This window comes from Sus scrofa, chromosome 9, assembly GCF_054392235.1.
Source record: "Sus scrofa isolate SSC_HxYL_T2T_F1_AM1 chromosome 9, Sscrofa_HxYL_maternal_Yorkshire_Landrace_v2.0, whole genome shotgun sequence".
NCBI lineage: Eukaryota > Metazoa > Chordata > Mammalia > Artiodactyla > Suidae > Sus > Sus scrofa.
The window spans coordinates 127,369,481-127,395,926 of record NC_139391.1 but is presented as its reverse complement, the minus strand read 5'-3'; the positions used below and the strand labels follow the sequence as shown (position 1 = coordinate 127,395,926).

At 40.7% G+C, this 26,446-nt stretch overlaps 1 protein-coding gene across 7 annotated transcripts in view; it reads left to right on the top strand.

The window, feature by feature from the left end:
• STX6 (syntaxin 6) overlaps positions 1-26,446 on the top strand; it is a 50,896-nt gene that overhangs the window by 7,127 nt on the left and 17,323 nt on the right. For 4 of the 7 annotated variants that reach the window (XM_084974162.1, NM_001243720.1, XM_021102005.2 and 1 more), the window contains exons 2-4: positions 12,095-12,264; positions 14,266-14,360; positions 24,627-24,689. In XM_084974162.1, the coding sequence (XP_084830288.1) occupies positions 24,630-24,689 (60 nt within the window). In that variant the 5' untranslated portion in view covers positions 12,095-12,264; positions 14,266-14,360; positions 24,627-24,629. Of the gene's footprint in view, positions 1-12,094; positions 12,265-14,261; positions 14,361-24,626; positions 24,690-26,446 lie in introns of all 7 variants that reach the window. The other 3 variants (XM_084974165.1, XM_084974164.1, XM_084974166.1) reach the window with 1 other exon arrangement.

Below are 26,446 nucleotides of genomic sequence, written 5' to 3'. Positions count from 1 at the left end.
GGTCATGTAAGTGTTATATAATTTATCACCCAGGGTGACATTTATGATGTTCCTAAATTTTTCGCTATTACATATAGTGATAAGCCTGCTTGTCACAGGTCTTCAGTTCTGCTTCTGATTATTTCTATAGCCTGTATTCCTGTAGCAGAATTGCTGATTCAGAGGGCATGCACATTTTCAAAGCTTCTAATGCATATTACCAAATTGCCCTCCACGATACACCCCATCACCCCTCTACTCCCTATATACCCCCAAAGTTTGAGGGGTCCTTTTCCCCTAATCCTTTGCCGGTACTGAGATTCTCATTTTAAGAAATCTTGACTAATTTGCTAGGTGAATTATGTCGCTTTCACCTTTGTGTTCATTAAGAACTTTATTTGATGAGTGGACCCATTTTGAGTTTGGGGTTCTTCAGGTTGGTTTGTTTTTTTCTTTGTCTTCTTTGCAACTTCTAATTGGAGGGAGTCACTAAGAAATTGAGCATTGGAATATGAGAGTATTTTGGTACCAAGTGAGCCTCTCCTGTAGATAAAAAGCATGAATGCTGTGGTTCTTGACTGTTTTGCTGGTTTGGGAGCTTTGTCTATCTAAACAAGGATAGTTTTATTTCCAGGCTCTTGGCTGTGGGTCATTGTTGAAATAACGGCATAAGCAAGCAAGACAGTATATATTACATTGCATTATTCTCTAACCATCTTGTCTATAGGTACAATCTTTTTTTTTTTTTTTTCCTGTATTTTTCATTGTAGTTGATTTACCTTGTAGTTGTGTTAGTTTCTGGTGTATAGAAGGTGATTCGGTCCTATATATAAACATATATATTCTTTTTTGTTATGGTTTATTACAGGGTATTGGATATAGTTCCTTAGTTATACTGAGGGACCTTGTTGTTTATTTTATATATAGTAGTGTGTATCTGCTAATTCCAGGCTCCTAATTTATCCCTCCCCTATTTCCTATCCCCTTTGGTAACCATAAGTTTGGAGTCTATTTCTTTTTTGGAAATAAGTTCATTTGTATCATAGTTTAGACTCCACATATAGATGTTATCATATGGTGTTTGTCTTCCCCTGATTTACTTCACTTAGTATGATAATCTCTAGGTTCATCCATGTTGCTGCAAATGGCATTATTTCATTCTTTTTTTCTGGGTGAGTAGTATTTCTTTCTCTCTCTCTGTGTATTTGCGTATACAGCCTTTTTAACACTAGTTATGAGGTCCTTTGAGGCAGGCATTGTGCATTTTATTCACAGTGTTGAGAAAACTGTTTATTGCCATAGTTAATATGAAAATTATTGTTTGCAGAGTAATTTTAATCAGTAAAATTGAATATAAGTCAGGTCTCATTTTCTACTTTTTAAAAATCAATCAGATGTTTCATTGTAAAACCACTTTGCAAACATTTGTTAAAGATTTATTGATACTATGGTTGGCTCCTGAAATTATAGTCTAGCTTGGAGGATACTGTGCAGATTTTGTGAAAGAATGTGGGAGAAAGTGTGCATTATGTGTACGATTTTGGAGTAGAGCTGGGATGCTGTGGAGATTTTGAAAAAACTTAGAAAGACCCCCACCCCAGTGGGAATGATGATCAGGGGCACCTCAGTGAAGCAGGTAAGGCCTCAGTCTGGGCCTTAGAGGAAATGTTGCTTTTCATTTGCAGAGGTATAAGGACTCCTCCGCCTGGGGATGGGGAATCAGTGAGTGAAAGTCTAGAGCCCTAGACCTGGAGTGAGGAAAGGGAGGGTAGGGAGACCTGCCAGCTGAAACAGATTTTGTTTCAGATTGGAAATTAAAGTCAGCCAGTTTTGGAGGAGGAGGAGGAGGAGGAGGCTGCGGTGGCTGCGTGGAATACCCAGTTGAGGACTTTAAATGTAATCTGTTTCCTAATGTAAATTCTTCATCAGGAGACAGTTTTAATGTAGCGGTTACCATGCACTTGCTTATAGTCAAACAACTTCTAAGGGCTCGACCCCAGGTCTTCTAATTCCCTAAAGAAAATAGATTTGTCTGGGGGCTTTGCAAAGGTGGGATTAAGTAGCTGTTAGTACTGGAAGACACCTCATACCCTGGTTCTGAAGAACCTGAGGCCAGCAGCTAAAAAGTCTGAACACCAGTTCTCTTTATTTGTCAGTAAGTACAGACTAGTAATCTTGAAAGTTGCTTCCAGATCTAAAATCCAGTGGTGCAGCTTAAGCTGAGGTTGTGCAAGGTGAGAAGTCAGAGGAAGAGTCAGAAGTGATGCTTGTCTAGACAAGTTTCAAATCTTGGAAAATAGTGTCACTGTTAACTATAATGGAGAAGTTAGAGAAGGAAGCAGTTTGGTGGGTTTTTTTTTTTTTTTTCCCCTGTTTTATTTTGTTGTTTGAATACTTGCTTTTTCAGAGGGAGGATATGAACTGTTTGGTTTTAGGCAAATGGGATGATCCTATAGGCAGCTAAAAATACAGGAATTAGTCCCAGGCGAATTATTAGGGTTGGAAATGGATTTGGGGAGGTACCAGCTTCAAGGGATTTTTTTGAACCTGCTAGTGTTGACAAGCCACTTAGAAGCTGTAAAAAGAGTGCTGAGGGAGTTCTCTTGTGGCACAGGGGGTTAAGGATTTGGTGTTGTCACTGCAGCAGCTTGTCTTTTTTTTTTTTTTTTTTTTTTTAAATGCTGAGAAACGCTGGGACCAGGTAGAGGAATAGGAAAGCGAAAATTGGTAGAAACTAGAAGAGCACAATGCCACAAAAACAACAAAGTGAGAGTTTGAAGAAAATAGAAAGGCTGTAGTGTCAAGTACACTGAAAATGAGGATGAGTTCAAGTCACCCGTGACTTTGACCTGCATTGGCAGCATTATGCTATCCCACGGGGGTTGTGGAAATGGCAGCAGATTGAGGTTAAAAGTGTGTATAACTATAGGTAACAAAAGACTTCCCCTCCATGAGAATTATTGAGAAAGATATCACAGTGAAATTGAATTACAAAATGGCAGTAAGGTCAAGTGCAGAGCGTGTGTGTTTTTACCTTTAAATACAAACGGTGTGAATGTGGAAGTCAAACGGTAAAAAGAGCTCCTCCTCACCTAGCCCCAGGGGTTGGTGGTGAAACTGGTTGATGGGCTATGGGGTGGGAAGGTGATAGGGTTGCAGAGGCTTGCACAGCTTGGGTTTTTCAGGTTTCATTAGTAGAATGGAAACCATCTGCCTTCATTAGCCTCTCTGTGTTGATGAAATAGGGGCCTCTCTGTAAAGAGACATGCAGGACAGGTGCTGCCGCAAATATAAATGTTGTGGCATGTTATGTTTTTCCAAAGATGGCTGCCCCAATATATATCCTGTCCCATTTGCTTTTCTCAAATTTGAGGCTGACATTCTTCTATCAAACTAAGATTCTCGTTCCTTTCACTTCAACCTGGGCAGACCTTCATAACTACTTCAACTGACAAAATGGGGCAGAAACGACACTGCTTGATTCCTGAAACTTGTCACAAAAGACAACCAATTCAGCATCAACCTACATCTTTCTGACTTGGGGACATAAGTCCAGCTCTACTGACGCCACTGTGCTGGAGAGCTCACGTGGAGAGGCTATGCAAACACAGAGATGCTATGAAGAGCACCTGCTCCTATAGCCCCAGCCTATTGAGTCTTTCAGCTGAGGCCCCAGATGTTATGGAGCAGGATTAAGCCATCCCTTCTGTGTTCAGCACAAATTCTTGACCCACAGAATCCATGAGCATAAGAAATGGTTGTTTAGTGTCATTAAGTTTTGGAGTAATTGCTATACAAGCACAGTAACAGGAATGGATGCCAGTTCAGAGCCTGTCAGCATGGTCAAAGAAGAATGGAGAAATCAAAAGGCTGATGAAGGTTGCAGCTATGATTATCCTGTAATTTGTTGCCACAACTGAATGACAGATTCTGGGGAACATAAGCTCCCTAATGGTTGAAATACTTCTTCCTCCCATCTTTCTGACAAATGGTGAGATCCAGATAAGAAAATTTTGATTTTCTGGATATCTGATGTATTGCCTAAGGGTCGGTAGGTATGGTGAGCCCTTCACTGTGGTGGAATAGACTGGAACGTTGAATGGGAAAGGCTCAACTAGCAGTGACCGGGGTTTAGTACTGGGTTCACTTCAAAAACAAAATGAGTTGGTTAATCCTGCCAGTGTCAACCCTTTTTTTTATAAAGAATGAAAGAATTCAGTTTTGAAAGCTTGAATGACTTTATTTTTGCCTGAAAGATACATTCTTTGAAGATGTGGACTGTGTTTTCATTTTTGACATTTGTTTCCTGGGAAAGAAGCTCTGCATTGCACGTGGTCCCAGGGGGAGTTGGTGTGGCTTTCAGTGTCATAGGGAGTTCATATCCATGAGGATATGATAAGTCCCAGGATTTAAAAAAAATTTTTAATTATATTTATAGTTGTACAACCATCATTACAACCTAATTTTGGAACATTTCCATCCCCACCATCAAGTCCATCCCTTCCTCCTGTTCCCTATGAAAATCATAAGTTTTTCAAAGTCTGTTTCTGTTCTGCAAATAAATTCATTTGTATCCTTTTTTAGATTCCGCATGTAAGTGATATCATAAGGTGTTTGTGTCTCATTGTCCAACTTAGCATGATAATTTTTAGGTCCATCTATATTGCTGCAAATGGCATTATTTCATTCTTTTTTATGGCTGAGTAATATTCCACGGACTATATATACGACATCTTCTTTATCCATTCCTCTGTTGATGGACATTTAGGTTGCTTCCATGCCTTGGCTCTTGTATATAGCATTGCAGCGAACATTGGGGTACACATTATCTTTTCGAGTTACGGCTTTCTCTGGAAAGATGCCCAGGAGTGGGATTGCTGGATCATATTGGTAATTCTATTTTTGGTTTTTTGAGGACCCTCCATAGTGGTTACACCAATTTATATTCCCACTGATAGTGTTAAAAGCTTCCCTTTTCTCTCCAGCTTTTATCGTTTGTAGACTTTTTCATCATGGCTATTCTGGCTAGTGTAAGGTGATACCTCATGGTAGTTTTGATTTGCATTTCTCTAATAATTGGTGATGTTGAACATCTTTTCATGTATGTTCAGGCCATCTGTATGTCTTCTTTGGAGAAGTGTCTGTTTAGATCTGCCCATTTTTTAATGGGGTTGATTGTTTTTTTGATATTGAGATGCAGGAGGTGTTTATATATTTTGGAAATTAAACCCTTGTCAGTTGCTTCATTTGCAAGTATTTTCTCCTATTCTATGGGTTGTCTTTTCATTTTGTTTAGGGTTTCCTTTGCTGTGCAAAAACCTTTAAGTTTAATTAGGTCCCATTTGTTTATTTTTGTTATTATTGTCATTACTTTAGGAGGTGGATCTGACAAGATACTACTGTAGTTTATTTCAGAGAGTGTTCGACCTATGTTTTCCTCGAAGAGTTTTATAATATCTGGTTTTACATTTAGGTCTTTAATCCATTTTAAATTTATGTTTGTGTATGGTGTTAGAGAGTGTTCTAAATTCATTCTTTTACAGGTAGCTGTCACATTTTCCTAGCACCACTCCATTGCATATTCTTGCCTCCTTTGTCATAGATTAGTTGACCATAGGTGCGTGGGTTTATTTCTAGGCTTTCTTTCCTGTTCCATTGATTTTATATTTCTGGTTTTTGTTGTTGTTGTTGTTATTTTTTTTTTTTTTTTTTTTTTTTTTTGGTGCCAGTACCTTACTGTTTTGATTGACTGTAACTTTGTAGGTAGTCTGAAATCAGGGCTCCTGATTCTTCCAACTCCATTTTTCTTTCTCAGGATTGCCTTGGCTGAGTCCCATGATTTTGATTGACTGCTTCGTGGACAGCAAGGGCAAAATCCTTACCCCTAGTATTTCCAACACTGTGGCTCTTGTTACCCTTGAAATGTGTAAGATGACTGGCATCCACAACAGATGTGGGAGCAGAACATCTGCTTTCTGTGGGGGATAGCCATCTCTCTCCTTCAAGGAACTTAAAGATCTGGGTCAGGAGCAAAACCTGTAATTCCTAGGAAAGCACTTAGCAAGTTTTTGGTGAAATGGTGTCAGACGTGATATCTAAAGCTGTCTGTGAGCAGATTATTTTTTACCAAGAAGTTTGCAAAGCTGAAGAGCTCCAAGAATTCAAGTGATACCTGGCCTCTGGTAGATTATTCCCATTAGTTAGTTGGAAGAAAAGCCTGAAAATAGCCAGACCAAACTCCACAGGATAAAGAGGCAATATCTTGTGATTCTGACCTTGCTGGAGACCACAGAGGAAAGTGGATCACTGTGGCCTAAGGAGTTGGCAGCTTCAGCACTCCTCCTGGGGTGCAGCACGCTCCCATGGGCTGACTGTGATGAGCACTAACCTGGGAGTAGACGATGCTGGGCAGGCAGGTGTGGGAAGTGCCTACTAGCCAACTTGTGCAGAAGCCATTTGCTTACCTTTGCTGAGAAGGTAGGTGAAGAAAACTCACCAGCTCTTCTTTTTCTGTTAAAATCCTCACAAATCTCAAACAACTGACATGGTTAATACTCCTCTGTCTTGTTCATCGATTTACTTAGAATGCCAGGTGATTCTAAATATTTCATGCCAGATACTTTCAAATAACTCCGAGTTCAGTGGGTGATCTCACAGGTTAGAGTCTTGTACATTATTACATGTGTCTTGTGTTTCTCGAAACTTTGGAAATCCCAGGTTCTTTTGGATATTCTAGTTACCATTAACGCTTGGCTTAAGAATAGGTTTTGTTTGTGACATGCATTTTCTCTCCGTTCATGCCCTTTTTTTTTTTGGTCACATCTACAGCAAGTTGGTTTTTTGTGTTTTTTGTGTTTTTTTTTTGTTTTTGTTTTTGTTTTTGTTTTTGTTTTGGCCATATCTACAGAAAGTTCCCAGGCCCAGGATTAAACCCATGCCACAGCAGTGACCTGGGCCACTGCAGTGACAACACTGGATCCTTAAGCCACTGTTCCACAAGAGAACTCTTCATCCTTCTTTTTCAGGCTAATGCTAGGCTGAAATGGTACTGGAAGAAGAGAAGTTGGGAGATATTTTAACTTTGAGGGACCCTGTTAGTTGCTGTATTAAGATAGGACTCTTGATGCACTGCAGGTTCTGGCTTTTCAAGATTAGAACCATTGCTGATAGTTCCCACCTTTGTGATTCCCTTAGAGCATGTCTTAGAAATATAAAATAAGACTGCTTTGACTTTTTTTTTTTTTTGCTTTTTAGGGCCGTACCTGCGGCATATGGAAGTTCCCAGGCTAGGGGTCAAATCAGAGCTACAGATGCCAGCCTTTGCCATAGCCACAGCAACACAGGATCTAAGCTGTGTCTGTGACCTACACCACAACTAATGGCAACACTGGATCCCTGACCCACTGAGCAAGGCCAGGGATCAAACCCGCATCCTCATGGGTACTAGTCGGATTCATTATTCGTTTCTGCTGCACCGAAACAGAAACTCCTACTTTGACGTTTTTTGATGTCCGCACTACTAAATGAACACTAAAAATGAAACCTCTTTTAACAACAAGAGATTGTTGCCAGGCCTGTGGGGTGTTGAATGTTACCCGGGGATTGCTTTGCAGCATGTTTCTAATTCCTGCCATTTCTTTCATTTCTTCTTTAGGACATGCTCAAGTTCTCACATGCTTGATTTCACTCTCTCTCTGCCGCTAGAATTGAATCCACCGGTGTGCCCCTCCTTCCCTTCAAATCTGAGTATCAGTGTCTTAAGAGCTGTGGTTGTAAAAGTGTACTCATCCCAGGGGGATCTCAAGATCCTCTCATGGAAGAGCCCCTCAGCTTAAAATGCTTTTCATGATAGTACTCAGATATTACTTGCTTTTTTTCATCATGTTGACATTTACATTGATGGTGCAAAAGCTGTGGCAGGTAGACCTGCTGGTGCCTTAGCCTACTCTAATTCAGGCAGTGTCACCAAACTGTACCAGGAGTGATTATATTCTTCCATCACCTGTGGTGTATGGAAGTTCCCAGGCCAGGGATTGAACCTGAGCCACAGCTGCCAACCTGTGCCACAGGTGCAGCAACACTGGGTCCTTAACCCACTGTGCTGGGGATCAGACCTGTACCTCCACAGTGACCTGAGCTGCTGCAGTCGGATTCTTCACCCACCATGCCATGGTAGGAACGCCTTCATTTTTTTAAGTTATAATTTACCTACAGTAAAATTGACCCTTTTTTAAAAAAAGTGTATAGTTCTGTGAAATTCGACAAATGCATATAATTGGTACTACTGACCTCCACAGTAAGTTACAGGACAGTTCCATCACCCCTAAAAGTTTCTCTTTGTTCCTTCTAGCCTCTTGCCCCATACCTAGCACCTGGCCACTGCTGATCTGTTTTCTGTCCCTGTAGTTCTGCCTTCTCCAAAATGTCACAGCAATGGAATCACACAGTGTGTGGCCCTCTGAGTCTAACTTCTCACACTTCACCTAACACTTTTGAGGTTTTGCCATATTACTGCGTGTATCTGTGATTTGTTCCTCTACTGCTGGGTGGTATTCCATTGTGCAGATGTACTGCAGTTTGTCCATTCTTTGACTGAAGGACATTTGGGTTGTTTTCAGGTTTTGGCTATTATGACTAAAGCCACTGTAAGAATTTGTAGATTGTTGTGTGAACCTGTGTGTTTCTATGTCACCTTAAAGTGGGGTTCTTGGGTCATACGGTAAGTGTATGTTTTGTATGTTTAAGAAACAGCTGCCCTGTTTTCCAAAGTGACTGTACGGTTTTACATTCCCACCAGTAATATACGAAATTCCAGTTACTCCACCACCTGGTCAGCACTTGACACTGTCAGTTGGTTGTGTGAAGTTTGTAGTCATACCTCATTGTGGATTTAATTTGCATTTTCCTGATAACTAATGATATTGAGCATCTTCTCATGTTCTTAGCTGTCATTTATATTCGCCTTTGGTGAAGTGACTGTTCAGATCTTTTTTTTTTTTTTTTTTTTTTTTTTTGTCTTTTTGTCTCTCTTTAGGGCCACACCTGTGGCATATGGAGGTTCCCAGGCTAGGGGTATAATCGGAGCTGTTGCTGCCGGCCTGTGCCAGAGCCACAGCAATGCTGGATCCAAGCTGAGTCTTCGACCTACACCACAGCTCACAGCAATGCCGGATCCTTAACCCACTGAGCGAGGCCAGGGATCAAACCTGTAACCTCATGGTTCCTAGTTGGATTTGTTCCGCTGAGCCATGACGGGAACTCTAACTGTTCAGATCTTTTGCCCCCCCCCCCTTTTTTTCCTTTTTTGGCCACACCCGTAGCATTGAAAGTTCTGGGCTAGGGTTTGAACCTCCAGCAAGAGATCAAATCTGCGCCACAGCAGTGACAACTCCAGATCCTTAACCCACTGCACACAGGAGAACTCCCTGCCCATTTTTAAATTGGGTTTGTTTTCTCAAGTTTTGAGAGTTTTTGAAATATCTTCTAAGATACAAGTCATTCATCAGACACGTAACTCACAAATGTTTTCTCCCAGCCTTAGTATACATTTTAAACTCGACATGGCGAAACGAGAGTGTGTCTAAAGCATTTTGCTATATCGTGAGATAAGATGGCTGACCTTGGGAGTTCCCGTCGTGGCGCAGTGGTTAACGAATCCGACTAGGAACCATGAGGTTGCGGGTTCGGTCCCTGCCCTTGCTCAGTGGGTTAACGATCCGGCGTTGCCGTGAGCTGTGGTGTAGGTTGCAGACGCGGCTCGGATCCCATGTTGCTGTGGCTCTGGCGTAGGCCGGTGGCTACAGCTCCGATTCGACCCCTAGCCTGGGAACCTCGATATGCCGCGGGAGCAGCCCAAGAAATAGCAAAAAGACAAAAAAAAAAAAAAAAAAAAAAAGAAGAGTTTTTCTCAGAAATGAATGACAAGAACCTGTCACTTCTTGGAAAACAGCTGACAGTATTTTTGTGGATGATGAAATGAGAGCCCTTTTTTAAAAAAAGTAGAATTTTGGAAAGTTTATATCAATTACTGTCATCTTAAAGATTCCCAATAATTAAGGTTTTCTGATGAGATTGGTGGTGATGATATTGTATGATTTTGGCTATTGTATAATAAATGAGTCAGCATTGGAAGATCTTTGATACTCAGTAAACCAGTACTTCACAATGACTGGTACGTGATGCTGTAAAATCATACATGGGTGAAAGATCCATTCACAGTGCAAGGCAGAGCAGTGGATTGTCAGGTATGAGAGTTCACAGGGTCTTTGTTATAGTTTCAGCTTCCACATCGCAGCTAATTTCTAAGAGACTGCCACTTGTTGATTTGGTATAGTGTCAAAAAAGTATATCCAGTTACCTGAAAAGACTATTAGAATACTCCTCCCTTTTCCAACTGTGTACCTGCCTGATAACTGCATTTCCATCATATACGTCAACCAAAACATGTGTCAGCAGACTGAATGTAGAAGCAGACGTGAGGATCCACTTGTCTATTGTTGAATTAGATATTAAAGAGATATGCAAAAATGTGAAACAGTGCTCCTCTTCTAATTTTTTTGTTTTAGAATTTTTTTGCAAAAACATTAACATATAGTAATTTCATTATGTTTCATTAATTGATAAATATTTTTAAATGTCTGTTTGAGACGTTACCATTGTGGCTTAACGATAATAAACCCGACTAGTATCCATGAGGACACGGGTTTGATTCCTAGCCTTGCTCAGTGGGTTAAGGATCTGGTGTTGCCGTGAACTGTGGTGTAGGTCGCAGTGTGGCTCGGATCCTTTGTTGCTGTGGCTATGGTATAGGCCAGCAGCTCCAATTTGACCCCTAGCCTGGGATCTTCCATATGCTGTCTCTTGTGGTAGTTGAAGTATCAGAGGGAATAGAATGCATGCAATTTCTGTTTTAAAGCCATAGACAACAAACACACTGATTGAACACCCAAGAAGAACTGGTTAAGAAATCATAGAAGGATCCAGGAGTTCCCGTCATGGCGCAGTGGTTAACAAATCCGACTAGGAACCATGAGGTTGCGGGTTTGGTCCCTGGCCTTGCTCAGCGGGTTAAGGATCCGGCATTGCCGTGAGCTGTGGTGTAGGTTGCAGACTCGGCTCAGATCCCGCATTGCTGTGGCTCTGGCGCAGGCCAGCGGCTGCAGCTCTGATTAGACCCCTAGCCTGAGAACCTCCATATGCTGCAGGAAGCGGCCCTAGAAAAGGCAAAAAGACAAAAAAAAAAAAAAAAAAAAAAAAAAAAAGAAACCATACAAGGATCCAAACATCTCTTGGTTTGGGAGCATGAAGGTTATAATCTTTGTGTACAAGAGACCATGATTATAAAATGACTCCTTTTTGACTTTTATATGTAGTAATGTTAGATTATTATGTTTCAGTGGTGGATGTCAGCTCAACAGGCAGAAGGGGCTGGTGATTTAAGATTTTGTGACTGTATCTAACCTAAAAGCAAAATAGGCCATGGCACCTAGTCTCTCTCTCTCTCTAAACATGAAACACACTAATCAGCTGTACAGAGTTGCTTAATCCAGGAAAGTAGATATATTTAAAGCTAATAATGTTTGGAAATCTTCTAATGAGATTTTGGATTTTAGAATGTCTCAGATTAAGATACTTACCTTCTAAAAGACTAGCTGTGTAAGAGTAAGCCTTCCTCTACCCTTTGTAGCCTCCTTTCTGCACCAGCCTCCCCAAGAAAAGGAAAGTTCTTTTAGGATCTTTTCATCTGAATATGACTTACTTCACACCAGTTGACCATTTAGTTAGTGTGTATTATTGCTTCTTAAATTACTTTTAAATATAGTCTTAGAAAAATTAAATTTTTGTGCTTGGTGAAAAAATTTGATATTATAGCTGCTTAAATAATGACTGTTTTACTTTAAAATCAGCAGAGAACATAATACTCAGGTTATTTTAAAGTTTTGAACTTTGCTATTTGTCCATGAAGAATCTTCTCTAATGACTGAGAAACACTATGGGGAATGGGAGGTGGTTGCTGAGGATAGTGTCTGATAGTAAAGGTTAACTTAAGTGTTGCAATAACTTGTTCATGGAACGTGTTGTCCGATTTCTCTCCTTTCCCTTCACCTGGTTACAGAGAGGTACAGAAAGCAGTCAACACTGCACAGGGATTGTTTCAGAGATGGACAGAGCTCCTCCAGGACCCAACCACAGCCACAAGGGAAGAAATCGACTGGACCACCAATGAGCTAAGAAACAACCTCCGGAGCATAGAGTGGGATCTAGAGGACCTTGACGAAACCATCAATATCCTTTTCTGTGGTGTCTGCCATGGGAGGCAAACAGGCAGGTGGACAAGCTTTCACCCAGGTGTCTTAAGTACATAGATTAGATATTTCCTTTTATCACCGATTGACATTGCTCTTATTTGTACCATGACACACTTAAAATTGTTGTGTAATAAGCTAAGGTAGAGTTGCCAAATTCTGCTCCAGTGCATGACAGAGCCTGCAACATGGAGAAGGCATAGTGCAGTGGTTTTGAGCTTGGACCATGGGGTCAGACTGTGTGTTCACATCCTGACTCCAACAGTTACTAACTTTGGCTTTGGGTTCATTGCTCTTCAGTTTCCTCTTCAGTAGAACATTGGGATAACAGCTTTACCTAGCTCATAATTTAACAGGTAATGAGCTTAGAATGGTGTCTGATACATAGTGAGCTTCTGTAAAAGTGTTAGCTGTATCATTATGCATGGTATGTACAGACCTGTGTTATACATTGGTAATTAGAGATCAAAAGAAAATCCCTCTCTCGACTTTTTCCTGTTCAATGTCAGTGTGCATTAGAGAGGCATCTTAGACCCTGAAAGTGCATTTACTACAGCAGATCTGTTATGCTAAGTCATGCCGTTATGCCAGATAAGTCCACAGATCTAACTTTTGAACCAGAGAACTGTAAAAGCTGAATTATATGGCCTTTTTTAAACTGGAAAAATCCCATTAAATTAGAACTTTATATCAAAGATATGTCAGTTGCATGAGTTCTGAGTTCTATTTTGATTTTTCTAAGTGTGATAAAACATCAAAGAAACCAGCTTTTGTCAGGACCATTGTATAGTCAGCACACAGGTTCATGTTCAGTTGATGTGTGGAGTGCGTAATTTCTGTTAATCGTAATGACCCCAGGGCAAATTTTAATTATTTATTTATTTATTTATTGTCTTTTTGTCATTTCTTGGGCCGCTCCCTCAGCATATGGAGGTTCCCTGGCTAGGGGTCGAATCAGAGCTATAGCCACTGGCCTACGCCAGAGCCACAGCAATGCAGGATCCGAACAGTGTCTGCAACCTAAAGCACAGCTCACGGCAATGCCAGATCCCCAACCCACTGAGCAAGGTCAGGGATCGAACCCACAACCTCATGGTTCCCAGTTGGATTCATCAACCACTGAGCCATGACAGGAACTCCCAAATTTTAAATTAAGATAAATGTGGTCTCTAAATTAGTGGAGCAAAATATGTGAAGGAGTGGAATCAAAAGCACAATTACAGGGAGATAATGTCTTTCCTCAATAAAGGAGGGAAGAGAAAAAGATTAGGGGAAATAGAGAAATTGTGAGATGAAGAGGACAAAAATTTTAATAAATATTCATCATTCAGCAAATAGTGTGCTATTTACTGGACATGTTGTTAGTTACTGAGATTGGATTTGGAAGCAAAACTGTACCAGCCATCATGGAATTTATGATAGGGGTGGAGAGGGGCTTGAAAGGTGAGAGAACAGACACTGATCAAATAATAGCACAAGTGTATATGTGCGCATTCTGAGAGAAAAGTACAGAGAGCCCTGTGAGTGACATGGAGTGGAAGAACCAGGCTAGGGGTGAGGAGAGCAGAGAAGCTTCAAGGAAGAAGCCTCGATCTCTAGATTAAGAAGTAGAGTTGGCTTCTTGACACAAGTGGAATGGCCTGGAATGGCAAATGAAAATGTCTTGCAAAAGCTATCATGGGAAAGGTGATCTGGAGTCGTCACAGTGCCCTCAGGCAGCTGGAAGAGCCCAGCTCAGCTGTAGTCAGACACTCAGGGGTTTGTAGTGGACCAGGCAGGTCATCTCTGCCTTGGGGCACAAGGATCCTCATCTGGCCGTGGGCAGGGAAAGTTTGAGAATGACTAAGGTCGTGTTGACTATGTGTTCAGAAAGGCTGGGCCAGATTCGATTGCTTGCCTATGCGAGATTCTTTGGTTTAACATGATGCTGGTTGTTAGACTTTTGAAGATGAGATTGCTTTACCTTGACTTTTGGACCCACGCATAGTCGAAGCAAATCCTAGAAAATTCAACCTTGATGCGACAGAATTGAGTATCAGAAAAGCCTTCATCACAAGTACTCGGCAAGTCGTCAGGGTAAGGAATGTGATCTTACTGTGTTATTTGTGCAAGAAATAGCCAGACTTCTCAGAACTATTTCCTTTAATTGAAAGTAATAAGTCAACTCTGAAACCACTTTTTAAGATGAATTAAATGCTAGCTTTCCACATAGCTGATGGAAAAGAAATCCATTTTTAGTAATGTCAGTCTTATTTCTCATTGCAAAAATGAGAGAGTAGACTGCTGACTTTGAGAAGGTTACTGTTTAGCAGTGTCCTTCCTGTCCATACCTCTCCTTCCTCCAAACCAAATCTTCTCTCTTCTTTATTTCTTAATATACCTTTTTTTTTCTGGACAAAAGGAGGAACTGCTATTGTAGAAACCATTTGGTTTCTTGATTGATTGGTGATCACTTTGTATTGTGAAGGGTGCTCTTGCTGGGTTTGGATGGCGGCCTCTTCCACCATCTGAATTGCTTCTGGAACTCTTGCAACCCAGTTACTGACATTTTCATATACAACTGCTTGTCAGCCTTTCGGGAGTTATCCAGAGCAGCAATTATCAATCAATATCTATCAATCCAAGTGAACAAATCTTTAGTCTCAAATTATTTAAATAATAATCTATTGTTAGAAAAACCTAAGAGAAAAATAGTGTTTAAGTGAAATTTTTTTGTCGTTAAGATATGTTTGTATTTTGAAACTATATGGCTAAGCCAGTTGATTAGCATAACTAGATGTAAGAGAACCAGCTGTCTTTAACATATGTACTAGAAAGCAGCTTCCTTGAATAAAAAGACTTGGGATCATACCAGTGCTAACATATGGCTTTTTAAGAGTCATCTTAGGCAGGAACCTTGGTTTGCGTTTGCCAGAGACTCCGTGTCATGTGATTTCCTTTTGAAAATATTTCAAACGGTAGGTTATCACTGAACCTCAAAGATTCTTGTTCCTTCCTTTACTCAGTAGTTGCCTTTCTCTATACATACATCTAAATTGTTTAGAAATAAACCCATGTTTTAATAGGGCACTAACCTTTTTAGACCTAGGTGCCCCATCTATACAGTGAGCATGTGGATTAGACACTCCTAATCTCTAGCCAAGTCAGAGGCTGTTCTAATAAAGAGGCTCTTTCATTAGGTGGCATATATTTTGGTAAGGTAAATAACTTCCCAGTTACTTATTTTATAAATGTAGTGCGTGCTTTTTAAATTTTTATTTTGTCCTTTTTTTTTTTTTTAAGGGCCACACCCTCAGCATATGGAAGTTCCCAGGCTAGGGGTCCAATTGGAGCTATAGCTGCCAGCCTATACCACAGCAATGCCAGATCTGAGCCATGTCTGTGACCTATATCACAGCTCACGGCAATGCAGGATCCTTAACCGACTGAGTGAGGCCAGGGATTGAACTTGCATCCTCATGGATACTAGTCAGGTTTGTTACCACTGAGCCATGACAGGAACTCATAAATTTTTTTATGATCATTTCTTTTTCTGAGGGACACTTCCCTAGATGTTGGCATTTAAATGATGCCTTGCAGTGAAGTGTATATTCTTGACTTTAATCATTACATTTGTTCTTTCTGCAAGATAGTACTTGTAAATTCTGCAAATTGAAATTCAGAAGTCAGTATAGTAAAAATTGAGTTGTATAATTGGAATTATCATCCAAAGTTCATTTTCTAATATTTAAAAATCTTTTAAAATTACGTTCTTTGGAGGAAGTATTCTAAATCAAGCACATACTTGACAGTGTTGCCGTCCTTTTAGACTTGAAACTTAAACTATACTTAACCATGTGATCCAACTGAATGTTTTAGATTTTCTAACCATCCTACTTTTATGACCCCTTTTTTGGAAGCTGTTACTGTTTGTTCGTGGCGGGTTAATAATACTTGAGTTTTTGCTCCCCTGATTTTAATATAGTCTAATTGAGGTTTTGAGGAAGAGAAGGAAGTAGTCATTGATGCCAACTTGATTTTTTTTTCCTTCCAAAAAAAAAGCACATAGTGTTAATATCCAGAAGTCTCTGGGTTCCACATAGAAGACATTGATAGCATGGGATCAGAAAGTTAGATTTGGAAAATGAAACATAAGGCCAAGCTCATATTAGGAATTTGTACATCACAAGTTTATGTAAGCTCCTCTGTAACCATTATCGGGGCTTATCAGTGGGGTTTTGTTTAGTTGCTTAAAGAAATACATTTTGACCCACAGTTGATGCCAGTTGTGCTTTTTCCCTCTTAGGCAAGGCAGTCAGTGATAGATTATACATTTTTTATTGTTCTGTTGGCAAAGAACTAAATCTTTCTACTGTGTTTCTTCTCAGTGTTCACCATCTTTGCTTTTTTAATTATTTATTTATTTTTTTGTCTTTTTGCTTTTTCTAGGGCCACTCCCACGGCATATGGAGGTTCCCAGGCTAGGGGTCCCATCAGAGCTGTAGCCACCAGCCTACACCAGAGCCACAGCAACGTGGGATCCGAGCTGCATCTGCGACCAACACCACAGCTCACGGCAAAGCTGGATCCTTAACCCACTGAGCAAGGCCAGGGATCGAACCCGCAACCTCATCATTCCTAGTCAGATTCGTTAACCACTGAGCCACGATGGGAACTCCCCATTTTTGCTTTTTTAATAAGTCATTTTTGTTTAAAGAGTCTTGTGTATATGTGTTATTAAGGCTTACTGGAAGTTTTCACTAAAGCAAAATATTCTTGTTTTTGTGCATATAGCCTTGGTATTTTTGAGGTAATCATTTTTACATTTGTGGAGTTGCCTATACATCAGCTATTTTGCATATGAAATGTTTGTGTTATGGAAATCTATTGCAGAAGAGACTTTGGGTTGATTTAGTAGTGAAAGGTTTTGCAGTGAATGACAGACATTGAATGAGAGGTGAGGAGACCTGAGTTCTAGGCTCAGCTGAGACTTTAATAAATTTTCCTCATGGCAAGTCTTTTTTTCTTAATTAAATTATCCTCCCTAACATTCTCCAGCTTTGTTTCAGCTTTCAAAGTCAATCAGAACCATATCACCCTCCCCCTAAAGTCCAACCTTTTTTAAACCTAAGAATTGTTTATAGTCAATTATAAGTCAACATAGAAATGGCTTTGGTTAATCAAAAACGGTGATGCATCCTGTGTGGGCACAGATGACATTAGGATGTGAGACCTCTGGGAAGCACTGGGATTTACAGTGTCCTCTTCACTTGGCTTGAAAGATGGTATACAATGAAAGCGGGAGCACAAGAAAGCAGGAAATTTGTTGTTCTTTCGGCAGGTGAACCATGTTTATCGGTACTAATTGCTTCTTGATTGCTTGTTCTAAGCTTCATGTATTAGAAAGAAGATGAGTAATTATGTTTTTGGTGTGACAGGTTGTTACAAAATGCTCAAAACTGTTGAGTGACATAGTTTAAAATTCCAAAGCCTAATAAGAAGGTAATCTCTGGTATGGTATCTGGCAGCTAAAACTTACATAGAAAAAAATGCCATGGTGAAAGTAGCCATAGTTCTTTACCTTCGGCCATGGCTACACACAGGATGCACTCCATACAGCTGTTGTGTTCACTGACCATCAAAGCTAACGCCCTCCTGCCCGTACGTGCACACACGCATATTTTATTAAACAGAAAATTTAAAAACTGGAACTTTTATTAATATATTTTTGCTTTTTAGGGTCGCACCGGTGGCACATGGAAGTTCCCAGGCTAGGGGTTGACTTGGAGCTGTAGCTGCCAGCCTACACCACAGCCGCAGCAATGCAGGATCTGAGCTATGTCTGCAACCTACACCACAGTTCTCGGCAACGTTGGGGATTCTTAACCCACTGAGCAAGGCCAGGAATCGAACCTGTATCGACATGAATACTAGCTGGGTTCAATACTGCTAAGCCACGACAAGAACTCCACTTAATATTTTTAAAGTGCAAATAATTTTGACGAATAAAAAGTGAAAATGCCTTTCCACTCTGTAGTTCCACTCTTAGAAATAATCACTGTTAACAGTTTTATAATATATTTTTTTCCTAGCCATTTTATGGACATTGAAGTACATTCTTAAAAGAAATGACAGGAGTTCCTGTAGTTGGTCAGCGGTAAGAAACCCAACTAGTATCCATGAGGATGTGGGTTTAATCCCTGGCCCAGCTCAGTGGGTTAAGGATCCAGCCTTGCCGTGAGCTATGGTGTAGGCTGCAGATGAGGCTAGGATCTGGCGTTGCTGTGGTGTAGGCCAGCAGCTGCAGCTCTGATTCTACCCCTAACCTGGGAACTTCCATATGCTGCAGTTATGACCCTAAAAAGAAAAAAAAAGGAAATGACTCATTAGTTTATAATTTTTTCTATGAAAAAATATTGTGGACATAGTCATATCAATACAGATACATCTAGAGCAGTGCTATCTAGCAGAAATAGGAAAATGCAAGCTATCTTTAATTTTCTAATAGTTATATTAAAAATAAAAAGAAACAGGTGAACTTATATTTTATTTAAATTTTTGTTTATATCTAGAACATTATCATTCAAACATGTAATCAATATAAAAATACTGAGATTTAAAAAAATTTTAACCATTTTTTAAGCTAAAACCAGCATATATTTTAGACTTAATAAGCACACCTTAGTTCAGAAGTGAACTTTGCATTGGAGATACTTGATCTGTATTTAGAATTTTAAAACTTACAGTTGAAAATGTTGATTTGCATACCCAGTATTTTCTAGACATATGTAAAAGTTTTCCAATAACTGAATTTAAATCCAAATTAATTAAAATTAAATAAAATTTAATTCCTCAGTTTTATTGACTCCATTTCAAGTGCTCAATATATAACTGTAGTTGGCTAATAGCTACTGTATTAGGACAGAGTAGTTTTATTCTTTTTTTATTTTTTGGCCATGCACACAGCATATGGGCGTTCCAGGCCAGGGATAGAATCCACTCTAGAGCAGTGACCGAGCCACTGCCGTGATCATTGACCCTTTTGATAGATATTTAGATGGTTGTTAATTTTTGGCAATTGTAAACCATAATTCAGGAACCTTTTTTGTGAGCATATCCTAGATATTTACTAAAAACTGCAGTGAAAATGGACATTGTATTTGTTTATTTTTCTTTTCAGGGCCATACCAGAGGCATATGCAAGTTCTCGGGCTAGGGGTCGAATCAGTCTGCAGCTGCCAGCCTATGCCACAGCAGTGCCAGATCTGAGCCGCCTCTGCAGCCTACACCACAGCTCATGGTAATGCTGGATCCTTAACCTACTCAGCGGGGCCAGGGATTGAATGCATGTCCTCATGGATACTAGTCGGGTTTGTTACCACTGAACCACAATGGGAACTCTTGAAAATGGGCATTTTATTTTATTTGTCTTTTTGCCATTTCTTGGGCCGCTCCTGCAGCATATGGAGGTTCCCAGACTAGGGGTCTAATCAGAGCTGTAGCTACCAGCCTACAGCCAGAGCCACAGCAGTGCGGGATCCGAGCCGCGTCTGCAACCTACACCACAGCTCACGGCAAAGCTGGATCCTTAACCCACTAGCAAGGTCAGGGACCGAACCCGCAACCTCATGGTTCCTAGTCGGATTCGTTAACCACTTCACCACGATGGGAACTCTGAAAATGGGCATTTTAAACATTGGTTAATGTTTTCAAAGTATCCCACAAAAAGACCTTATCAATTATATTTCTGATGACAGCGTAAGAGTCTATATTTGTTAATACCTTTATGAACACTAAATAGTGTCAGTCTTTTTCGTCTTTTCCAGTCTAACTGGGAAAAATATCTCATGGCTTGCACTTCTTTGATCATTAATAGGTTAGTGCATCTTTTCATGTTTAATTATTTGTGTTTTTCTGTGAATTATCTGTTCACTTAACTCTTTGTAAGTGTAATGTCTAATACATAATATTACGTTGTATGGGTTTACTGTAAGTTACTATTATCTGGATATGATGCTTATTTCTACTTTTCTTTCATACTAAAATAACACTACATCTTTGCATGAATGTTTCAGTATATATTTTATATTACTTCTTTAAAGTCTATTGGTAGAATTACTGGGTCAAGGCAATGGATATCTGTTACAAATATCAAGGTTCTTAATACAAAATGTCAAGTTTATTTTCAAGGAAGTGGTCCAGTGTACTTTCCAGCCCTTGTTCAGGAGCAGTAGTTTTTTTAAAAAACATTTCTATTATAACAGTACAGAAAATTGCATGGGAGTTCCCATTGTGGCTCAGTGGTTAACAAATTTGACTGGGAACCATGAGGTTGCAGGTTCTATCCCTGGCCTCACTCAGTGGGTTGGGGATCCAGTGTTGCCGTGAGCTGTGGTGTAGGTTGCAGATGAGCCTTGGATCCCGAGTTGCTATGGCTCTGGTAAAGGTTGGCGGCTATAGCTCCAATTAAACCCCTAGCCTGGGAACCTCTATATGCCACGGAGGCGGCCCTAGAAAAGGCAAAAAAACAAAAAAAGAAAAATTGCATGCACCCAGAGCCTACAGCTTGAGGAGTTTATAACCTGATCACGGTTTGTGGAAGCAGCACCTAGAAGCACCTTTACAGTCACTGCTTCCCCCTTTACCGTCCTACCTTCTAACAGCAATAACATAGTCTATTGATGATGTTCAAAGTTCAGTTGGAACTTAACAGAGTTGCTTTTTCCATACATGTGTGCTGAATTTTCATTATCAAGTAATGGTCATTATTTTTAAAAAGGCTATTATAAAATGTTAAATGGATTTTTTAAGAGGCATATATTATCCCACCAGTGGACTATTCAGCTATTTGCTTTGTATAGTTATTAATATGTATTAAATAAATGGGAATGTACTGTTCATACTATTTGAATATCAGAATGTCATCTTAAAATCTAATTTGAGGAATCCTGCATAATGGTTTCATTGAAGACTTAGAATTTGTGTAGATCAGAGGTTCTCAAAAGCTTCTCACCTGGGGGACTTAATAAGCTGTGCCTTTAGAGTCTGACTGTGTAGGTTTGGGTGGGGCCCAGCGACCTGCATTTTTAACACCTCAGGTAGATCCCAACCATTTAAGAAACATGGCTTATATCACTTAAGTTTCCTTTGTTTTATTTTTTATTTATTTATTTATTTATTTATTTATTTATTTATTTATTTGTCTTTTTGCTATTTCTTTGGGCTGCTCCCACGGCATATGGAGGTTCCCAGGCTAGGGGTCGAATCGGAGCTGTAGCCATTGGCCTACGCCAGAGCCACAGCAACGCGGGATCCGAGCCGCGTCTGCGACCTACACCACAGCTCACGGCAACGCCGGATAGTCAACCCACTGAGCAAGGGCAGGGACCGAACCCGCAACCTCATGGTTCCTAGTCGGATTCGTTAACCACTGCACCACGACGGGAACTCCAAGTTTCCCTTGTTTTTAAATACACCAGTATCTCGATGTTTTTGGTGAATACTTTCTTTACTAAGTAAATTTCTTCAGTTTCTCTGGGTGGCATTCGTCTTTTGAAGTTTGTGAACAGATGAAATAAAGAATCCCAGAGTTTATGGGCAGCTGCACTCCAGGTAGAGCACCTGCAGATGCCCTACCTACCTGCCCAGTGTCACTTCCAAGGGTTCTTGTACCCTCTGTTGAAGGCCCCCAACATCAGGGCACTCCTTCCTAGAGGTACCCTTTCCCATCCTGGGCAGCACTGGTACTTTTAGATGTGTGCCAGTGAAATGATCTCCTTAATTCTGCTCTGCGTAATTGGCAACATTTTCCCCACAGAATAGCTAAAGTGCCTTGGAACAGGGGCCTGCCATCTGTGGCCCATAAGATCTAAGAATGGTTTTACAGTTTTTAAAGGGTGGTTTAAAAGAAAAGACAGGATTTCCCATCATGGCTCAGTGGTTAATCCGACTAGGAACCATGAGGTTGCAGGTTTGATCCCTGGTCTCGCTCAGTGGATTAAGGATCCGGCATTGCCGTGAGCTGTGGTGTAGGTCGCAGACACCACTCAGATCTGGCATTGCTGTGGCTCTGGCATAGGCTGGTGGCTACAGCTCCGATTAGACCCCTAGCCTGGGAACCTCCATATGCTGCAGGTGCGGCCCTCAAAAGACAAAAAAAAAAAAAGAAGAAAGAAAAGAAAAAACACACACAATAAATGACAGAGGCTGAATATTTAATATCTACTTCTTTCCAGAAAAAGTTTGCCAACCACTCCCTCAGTAAAATCTAAGCAGCCTGAAGGTCCTGCATGATTTGCCAGCCTTGTCTTATATCCTTCCTCCAGCACCCAGCGCACAGTGGTTCCTTCAGCCTCACGGACCTTCCTTCTCAAAAGCTAATTCACTGAGCCTTTCCTGCCTCCAGGCTGTTGTGCTTGCTCTTCCCCCTGCTGGAATTCTCTGCCCCTGCTGTTTCTGTGGTGAGCACCTTCTCTGCCCTCAGGCCTTAATCAGGTGTTACCCCATCCTTCTGAAGTGGCATACACCCACTGGATTTCAGCCCTTTTCTCCCTTCCTTCCCAACATGATAATTGCCTTGTTGAAGACTATGTGTGATTGCTGTCTGCCTCCTCTCCACCATGGCGTGAGTTGTGTCAGGCAGGGGCCTGGTCTGTATCATCACTGCTGTGCACCGGCACACACTGGGTATCGGTATTTGCCAAGTGGAGGAACAGGCAGTTTGAAGGTTGAAGCAAGGTGGTTATCACTCAGACTTAGCACAGTAGGAATTAGGGAAGCTGTGACACTATGTCTTCTACCATTTACTTGTCATGGGTCTTGGAAGAGGTTTCTAAAAGCTTAATACCTCAACATTTGCGTCTCTAAAATAACCTGCTTGCCAACAGAAAATTACAAAGTATTTTGGCAGCCTTTTTTAAAAAGAAAAATTGTATTATAATAATTATACTCAGCTGAAATCGTCTTAAGTTATATTGGGTTATAATTAAATATGATGCCGATGGCTCACATTTAATAGTGTTTTGTAGTAATGGGTCCATTCATTTTTCCTTCCACACAAAATTATTTTTGATACCATTCTGGAAATTCTGGTTTTAGAAATAGTCTAGGAGTTCCCGTCGTGGTGCAGTGGTTAACGAATCCGACTAGGAACCATGAGGTTGCGGGTTTGATCCCTGGCCTTGCTCAGTGGATTAAGGATCCGGCGTTGCCGTGAGCTGTGGTGTAGGTCGCAGACTCGGCTCAGATCCTGTGTTGCTATGGCTCTGGTGTAGGCCAGCGGCTACAGCTCCAGTTAGACCCCCAGCCTGTGAACCCGCCATATGCCGCGAGAGTGGCCCAAGAAGTGGCAAAAAGACACATACACACACAGAAAGAAATAGTCTATATGACTCCAACTCAGGAATAAGTTAGCTGTTTATCACCATTTGATAGTGTTCTTTGGTGTTTAATGGTAAATATATTCTAAAGTGTGTGTGTGTTTTCTTTTTACGGTGCCCTGAGGCATATGGAGGTTCCCAAGCTAGGGGTCGAATTGGAGCTGTAGCCACCAGCCTACGCCCCAGCCATAGCAATGCCAGATATGAACTGAGTCTGCGGCCTACACCACAGCTCATGGCAACACCAGATCCTTTAACCCACTGAGCAAGGCCAGGGATCGAACCTGCTTCCTCATGGATACTAGTCAGGTTCGTTACTGCTCAGCCACAACAGAAACTCCTGAAGTGTGTGGATTTTTACATGTATTATGCTTGAAAATGCTAGCCCTTGAACCCAAGCTTCTGTTTGTGTCCCCCAGGGTTGATGTTTATTGGCTAGGTGACCTTGAGAAAGCCTCTTGGTCTTTCTAGATCTTACTTAGTCTCCTCAACTGTAAAATGAAGATAAAACCAGCTTCACAGTATCATTGTAAAGTCACTAATAAATGTGTCTATGTGTTTAGCAGTGTTTGCAGCCTATGGTAGGTACAGGGCGGATGGCGGAGGGCTTTCATTTTCCTTATATTTAAATTTAGTATCCAGGTTACTTCTTTTTTAAGGATATGTCCTTCTTTTTATTTTCTTAGTTATTATTTTTACTTTATGGCCACACCTGTGGCATATGGAAATTCCTGGAATTGAAAGCAAGTCATAGCTGTGACCTACAGTGCAGCTGTGGCAATGCTGGATTCTTTAATCCAGTATACTGGGTCAGGAATGGAACCTGCATCTCTGCAGCAACCCAGGCTGCTGCATCCAGATTCTTAACCTATTGTGCCACAATAGAAACTCCTCTATTTATTTTTGAGACTGTTAATTTTTGAGACATGTTAATTATGGTTTTGTTTAAGGATGTTATTTGTTTTCTTGTCTCCTATTTCATTAGGACATGAAGGATCAGATGTCAACTTCATCTATACAGGCTTTAGCTGAAAGGAAAAATAGACAGGTGAGTAAACATCAGAATGTACAGTATCAATCGAAGAAAATTCACAGTTACGTAGAATTTAAAAATTCTGACATCTGTATTTCATGCGTTCAAGCAGGGGACCTTGTATGCTGAGCCCCTAGTGCTGCTGTCAGGGAACCTCCCCTCCTCTCCCTCACACCCTCTGGTTGTCCCCTCTGGGCTCTTTGCACCCTCTGTGAACCTTACAGCCCTTACCACACAGCCATTTATTCTGCACCTGTTGAGCATATTCTGTGTGCCAGGCACTCTGTTAAGAGCTGTAATTGCTTAGTTTCTTGATTTTTCTCTGCTGGACCCCAAGCTCCTTTGTGAGCAAAGAGGGATTGTGTCAAGGCCTTTTTTCTTTCTTTTTTTTATTTCTAGCAGCTATTACATTGCCTATGCATAGAACTCAGTAGACATTGAAGGACTGAAATTTTATGTAAAGCATTTCAGGAACCTTAAATGTGTGTTAATTTAATGCGTGTTAAATGAAACCTTCTACTATTTTACGTATCTTTTTTTTGATGTGAGGTCCAGTTTTTATTAGATAATTATATATAATAATTATAACTTATTACAAATAAATTATGAAACTAATACATTTCAAAAACTAAAACCCAGGCATTGACACATAAAAAATAAGAGCTATTGGAATTCCTGTTGTAGCTCAGCAGAAACAAGTCTGACTAATATCCATGAGGACGCAGGTTCGATCCCTGGCCTCACTCAGTGAGTTAAGGATCCAGCATTGCCGTGAAGTGTGCTGTAGGCTGACGATGCGGCTCAGATCCCATGTGGCTGTGGCTGTGGTGTAGGTCGGCAGCTATAGCTCCGATTCAACCTGTAGCCTGGGAACTTCCATATGCCACTGGTGCAGCCCTAAAAAGCAAAAAAAAAAAAAAAAAAAAAAAAAAAAAAAAAAAAAAAAATTAGTTTGTCATTTTTAACTGAGAATCGGGAGTTTATGAGGTAAATCCTGTATACCTAAGGGTGTTTCTGGACTCACTTAATTTTGAAAACAATTATAAAAGCTTGAAGAAAGGGAGAGAACTTTCCAAATATCACCCAACTTAATTTTCCTCTTTCCTTTCCCTGCATTTCAGTTTTCAAGTCTTTGTTTTGTTTTTGTTTTTGTTTTCCTTCTCATCTATCTCCCTTGCTCTTAACAATGCAACTAGGAAAAACCATTAGCTCACCCATCCTGTCTGGCACTAACTCTTAGATGCAGCTAGTAAACGGCTACAAGCTGGCTAAGTTTTGGAGTTTTCCTTTTCATTTCCGCTTTAGCTTACAGAAGCTGAGTGCCTGCACCTGGGGTAGTTGCGACAGTGAGTAGTGACACCTATCTTCTCTTACTCCTGTTTGAATTTTTCTTCTCTAGATAGCTTAGTTGAACTAACATAAATGTGTAGCCTTTCCAAGTATGGCTGGGAATTTTATTTTAGGCAGGAGAGAAATGTCTTCGAGTCACTGGTTTCCAAGGCATAGCAGGGGTCAGAGTTCTCCAAGCACTCACACAGGCAGAGTCCGTGCGCTGCGCCCTGCTTAGCTGGGACCCGTGGCTCTGGCGCCTTCACACAGGCTGGTCCTCAGGGCTCTGGGCCCTCTCTCCATCTTCTTTCCCACTGAACAGACTCCCTGGAGGTCAGGTTGAGGAAATCTCAACTTCTTCACAATAAAGCACAGTTGATTCTTAACAGCATGACATGTGTCCACCCAAGTAGACCATGGATGAGCTAGAAAAAATAGCCCCA